At 31.8% G+C, this 5938-nt stretch overlaps 1 protein-coding gene and 1 long non-coding RNA gene across 5 annotated transcripts; one reads left to right on the forward strand and one right to left on the reverse strand.

Annotated features, from left to right (window-relative positions):
* Positions 1-831: 831 nt before the first annotated feature.
* LOC145014965 (uncharacterized) lies at positions 832-3550 on the forward strand. 4 transcript variants are annotated; one of them, XR_013665686.1, is made up of 5 exons: positions 832-1474; positions 1617-1791; positions 2238-2353; positions 2617-2674; positions 2789-3550. It is a non-coding gene; the product is annotated as an uncharacterized LOC145014965 (long non-coding RNA). The 4 variants fall into 4 exon arrangements; XR_013665684.1 differs by having other exon boundaries at positions 835-1474; positions 1617-1741; XR_013665687.1 differs by lacking the exon at positions 2238-2353 and having other exon boundaries at positions 833-1474.
* A 139-nt stretch (positions 3551-3689) lies between these two features.
* On the reverse strand, positions 3690-5719 carry LOC145014964 (uncharacterized). The gene is made up of 3 exons (XM_078973411.1): positions 5588-5719; positions 5009-5261; positions 3690-4175 (listed from the first exon to the last, which is right to left on the reverse strand). The coding sequence occupies exons 1-3, from the start codon at positions 5672-5674 to the stop codon at positions 4009-4011; spliced, it is 507 nt and encodes a 168-aa protein (XP_078829537.1). The 5' UTR covers positions 5675-5719; the 3' UTR covers positions 3690-4008.
* Between the last annotated feature and the right edge of the window lie 219 nt (positions 5720-5938).

The raw sequence follows: 5938 nt of genomic DNA on the forward strand, positions 1-5938 counted from the left end.
GTTATATGTTAGCATGATACGTTATATGTGATATTAGTAGAGTTCGGTTGTTAGGACCGAAGGGTAGTCAGACACCCCAGAAATGTCTGACAGTATGTGATGATATGTTTGTATGCTGGCCTGTTATGTTATGCGATAGAGGTAGTAGGAGGGGACCAGGACGGCACCCCATAATGGCCGTATGGGTAGGTCGGCACCCCAGAATGGCCGTACCGGGTAGTCAGGCACCCCAGAATAGCCTGGCAGTATGTATGTTATGTGTTCGTAAGGTATGTGGTACGATGGGGGAACTCACTAAGCTTTGTGCTTACGTTTTACAGTTTTGGTTTCAGGTACCTCTTCTTCGAAGGGGAAGGAGCTGGCGCGGTAGTGGCACATCATGCACACACTCTGGTTTCCGCATTTACGAGATTCACTGGGATTTGTACTCTGATATTTTGATGGGTTGTATGGTTTGGCTTTTAGACATGGTTCACGTTGTGTTATGGTTTGATCACACAATGTTTTTAATTGTTAATGTTTTCTAAAGTAATGTTTTTAAAACGAAATTTTCGGACGTGAAGATTGGGTCGTTACATTATAATTTTATATAACTAAAAAAATATCTCTTATTTAATAATTTATTTGAAATAATTGACTAATAATTTTAAGTTTTTACAATGAAAGTTTAACTAATTTAATAACCGTGGTTCTCACGGGTTATAGACTATATATATATATATATATATATATATATATATATATATATATATATATATATATATATATATATATATATAACAGTGATCTGTTCCTATTAAACCACTTCTGTTTTTTCTTTTTTCTTTTTGTTTTCCTTCGGTGGTTGCAAATTAGTGTTCTGGACACATGTATGTATGTGGAATTTTACCGTTACCCAATAAATGAATGACTTCCACAGATCTTCCACCGCTTCACATATGTTTCACACAAATCTTCTTATCACCGCCTGTACCTTTTATTCAATACCCCCTGCTTCGCGACTGCTATGGTTTCAGCGGTCCATCGACAAGGGTTTTTCCTACTTCTTTCTGATTTTCTAGGGTTTTTGTTTGGCTTACCTGTTAAGATCGACACCACCATCGGCGCACCATTAAAGCATCTCACCAAAACCCAACAATCATCGCCTTCAGAAACCATAAATTGTATACCACCGCCATCCCCACCATTCTCTTGATTTGTGCTAACGATAGCAACCACTACTCATATGTACTTCTGTGTTTCCTGTTCTAAGGTGGCATTGTTCTTCTGAATGTGCTTTCTTACAATCATATTTTCGAGGTTTGTTGTGTTTTCTGTTCTAAGGTCAAAGCAAAGGAAGTGCATCAATAGCAGACCCCATAGTAAAATGACATAATCTTCAAAGAAGTTATTGATGGAGGCCGGAGAATGAGGCGACAACAAATGGCGATTGACACACATAGACCCACCAAAATTTCAATTAAAGAAACTTAGGGTGTCTTGCTTTCTTCCCCAATTTAATGCACCATCTATTTTAGTTTCTATGCTTTCTTCTAGTTAGAGTTACAGTTTATACTTAATTATTTGATATAATATTTCATTTGCTGGTGGTAACAAATGCTTATACATATATGTAGGATCTTTGGAGGAAAAAAACAATTGGATGTGATGAGATTTATGCAGAGGATGAGTTGCTAGGAGTACTGCCAACTTCCTTCAATTGTCTGACTCACTCATCCAACCCGACTTGACAAAGCCAAACGTATGGTTACAAAGATAAGCATGTAACCTATTACTTTGTAATGAATCTAGGTATCCTGGTAACAACTTTTTTGCTTTCTTGAACTCTGCTTTTGTACGTTTGATTCTAGGTTGCTTTTCGTAGGAAACATGGAAACAAACATACATCATCCATGCATTTTCTCTTCAAGTTGTATGTTAGTTCTTTATAGTTTCAATTATTTTACTAAAACCCGCCTCAAAAATAGCTAGATTAGTTTTTCATGAGCTAATACATATCATTTCTTTCACTGCCAACACCTCGGCATGGTTAGATCAAAATGATGGTGGCAACAAGTTCACTCATAACAGTAAATTGCTTACTGTTATGCATGTAATGCTATAAGTTCTCTTCAAAGTTAATAATTTATATTAGTGTAATCTTTTTACCAGTCGATTTGGATTTTGTTTAATGGTTTTAATTTCTTCATCCAAGATGGCTAATGTAAGTTTTTTTATTTTCATCTTCGTTTTTTCAGTTGGATTTGACAGTTGGTTTGTATTGCGTTTGACATCTTACTCTACTTCACATGCATGTTAATCGGTTCATTGGTTGAAGGATTTAGGGAAGAAATAAATAAATTTATTTTGTGAGGTTTGTGGCTATGTTATAAAACAAATTTAGATTGTTTTGATTGAAATTACAAAGGATGGTTTATAAAATATAGATGCTTAAGTATGTTTTGGTAGGGTTTTCCTTTGCTTTAACTGTAAATTTGATAAGATTGTAAATTTTACAACTCTCTTGGCAACCGATGGTATTTTTGGAGTCTAAGTAAGGAAATTTGATATTAGCGATACATACATGTTTTTCTTTTGAAAGTTTTAATTTTAATCTTAATTTTTTTGTTTTTAAAGATATGCAAGGGAAAAGATGTTAAACCCCAGGTGTATCAATCTATTGAACCGTTACAAGGTAAGACCATTAAGTCAAAATGAAAACAACAGTTGACTCTTTACACCATTGGATAAGAAGATTGATATACTAAGATGACAAATTATGTGTTTTTTTTTTTTTTTGCATTTACAGATCACATATTGGCCTTGCGTAAATCCTGGAGATATGTTGGAGCGATGGAGCAACTGTCCTTTCAGGTATAAGTATCATGTTATAAATTTGCATGGTTTTAAATTGAGAGAAAATGAATATTTTACATGTTGATAATTAACGTTAATTTTTATTATGTTTGAAAAGTGTTTTTAATATTATGATTTTAAAAACAGATGCTTTATTTAGATAAATAATATTAAAATTGAAATAAAATGCATGTTTCTATTTTGACTCTACTTAAATCTTGGAGATATGTTGGAGCAATAGAGCAACTGCCCTTTCAGGTATAAGTATCATGTTATAAATTTGCATGGTTTTAAATTGAGAGAAAATGAATATTTTACATGTTGATAATTAACGTTAATTCGTATTAACTTTGAAAAATGTTTTTAATATTAAGATTTTATAAACAAATGCTTTATTTAGAGAAATAATATGAAAATTGAAATGAAATGCATGTTTCTATTTTGACTCGTTTACAAGTCTATACTTTTGTTATTAATTTCATTTGAGGCTTCTAACATATTTGTTTTTTTTTTCTCAATCAGTTTGATTTTTTTGCAAATCATTAATTTGTGCCACATTATGGTAAATTATAGAGCAAATGAAAAGTTAACAGATTAAAGACTATGACAAAAACAACTAAGTTTGAGGTTTTCTTTCTATGTAGTTGGATGTTTATTTAAACTCGGTTGTGCCACATGTGTTTACCAGGATGAAAGTAGATTATAGATTAATGGAGGATTCTGAAATTGTTTAAGAATCTAGAATTACCCCTACAAAGCAGAGATACTTCCCTCGATTTATGAATAAAATTAATATAATTATAAGAACATGCCTTATAAGTAAATTCTCTTATTGAAATCTACAATTAAAATCATAAATAACAATCACACTGATTTCAAAAATGGCGATGGATCCATTTTTTACCTTATAACCGTCTCAACAATAAAATTTAGTATATGTTTTTTATTTTATAAATTCCACATCATTGTGGTCTTCCCCACTTCATCCATCCTCGATAAAGCTATCGTGTAGAGTTAATGTAATAACAATAGGGACGTTTTTTTACATCATTGTGGTTTTCCCCACTCCATCAATCCCCGATAAAGCTATCACATAACACATATGATTTTACTGAAGTGTTTTCAATACTTAGCCTTATACTAAAGTGATGGTAATGGGGTCTGTCTTTTCCCCTATAACCGCCTCAACAATAAAATTGACCATTTTCTCCCTATAAGATTATTATGTAGGATTTGTGGTTTAGTTCGGATGTTTTCGTAAAAATCTGCTCTCTTGACCCGATTTTCATTGTGATCGGCTACTGGTGTAGAGTTGGATGCCTTCATGGAATCAAATTTACCTAAAGAAATTAGATCATTAACTTTATTTAAGGAAGAATGAAAATAAAATGTGGTAATAAAAAAAAACATTGTTAATTTTTGCATTTAGCCATGAATTATATCGTTTAAAACCTTAAAAAATGGTTTTCAAAATAAGAAATGGTTTTCAAAAACTTAAGATAACTACTTATCCAAACGTCATTTTTCAAAATCAAAACCAAAAATATTAACGAATGCAATGTCTAAGCGATATCTAGGCTCAAAAAGATTTGACGAAGTTTTTTTTTAAATGTTCATATATATGCAATGTTGATGCATATCTGCATCCACATTGTATATGATTATTGATGCATACATGCATATCTACGTCTGCAATCAAAATGCGTAGTTTTTCAACTGCGGACGGATGGTTTGCAAGTTCTTATATATATATATATATATATATATATATATATATATATATATATATATATATATAAAAGCTAATAAATAATATAGGGTAACATAAAAAAATAACTTATTAAAGATCTCCTACCGGAATAAGTTATTTTTCATCAAAACACTTTTTTAAGTTATAAAAAAGTTAGAACCTCTAATAAGCTAATAAGTTGTTTAAAAAACGCTTAGGCAAACACCCCTATATAATCATAGCTTTGGTATAAACCTTGTAAAATAATAATGAAATGTTATAAATTCTTCAATTAATTTGCTTTGCAAATAACTAAATAACAATATTAAGTTGCAATTAAGTTAATGTATCCTATTTATGTTATAAATTCTTCAATTAGTTTGTTTTGCAAATAACTAAATAACAATATTAAATTGCAATTAAGTTCAAGGAATGACATGATACCTTGAAGATCCTCGTCCCCATCCACAAAAATAATTCCGAGATCACCCATTCCAATCAACCGAAGATAATCAAGATCAAATCCCATCTTATCCAAGTTGATGAAAAGAACACAAATACGCTTCTTTCTCTTCTTCCAGGCCATAAGCTCATAATTGAAAAAATCAAAACAGAAAAGCATACTCGTCCACTTTCCCACAAATTCAAATGTCCAACAATGATTCAGCCAAATGAGCTTCTTAGACTTCACTTTCTCCTAAATAAAAGGAAACAGTAATAGTCATTATTAACCAGGGATGTTCACAAAAGGTTCATTCCCATATATTTTAATTTTAATCTTGTGTTGTTCTTTTTAAACAACAATTTAAGTCGTCCCTTTTTAAGCAAAGACATGGGACCAAACATGCATTTTTGGATGAGTCAATGGAACATTCGATAAAATTTATTATTCGTATCAACAGGTTCACTAAGAGTTCTTTTATACTACGGACATAACACTAAAACTCTAGTGAATTCAAGCAAAATTCCAAATATTTCGAAAAGCTCATAAATTGAAATCACAAATCACAAGATTAAACTTACCGTTTCGGATCTCGGGTTTACGATGCAACAAAGCAAAGAGCTACTGGATCGTTGATAATGTTTTCCTTGGTAGTCTACAACGCACATCGATTGAGTCAGATGAGAGATTGAGGGCTGCAACTGAAGAGGTAGGCGCACGAGGAAGATATATAAGAGGCAAGTAGAGGTAGGTTTTCTTGTCTAACTTAAATTTCCGCCGTACACGTGTTCCACTGCTGTGGTTGATGGGACTAAAGTTTAATTCAGGGTCGGTAGTGGTTGTCAGGGCATGGTTTTTTTGTTTTTTTTTTTTTCTCTATAACTCTTTACATTTTAAATAATTAAAAATATATATACTTAAATAATCAAATA

The sequence above is a fragment of the Lactuca saligna genome, chromosome 9 (assembly GCF_052625555.1).
Source record: "Lactuca saligna cultivar CGN05327 chromosome 9, ASM5262555v1, whole genome shotgun sequence".
In the NCBI taxonomy this organism is placed as follows: domain Eukaryota; kingdom Viridiplantae; phylum Streptophyta; class Magnoliopsida; order Asterales; family Asteraceae; genus Lactuca; species Lactuca saligna.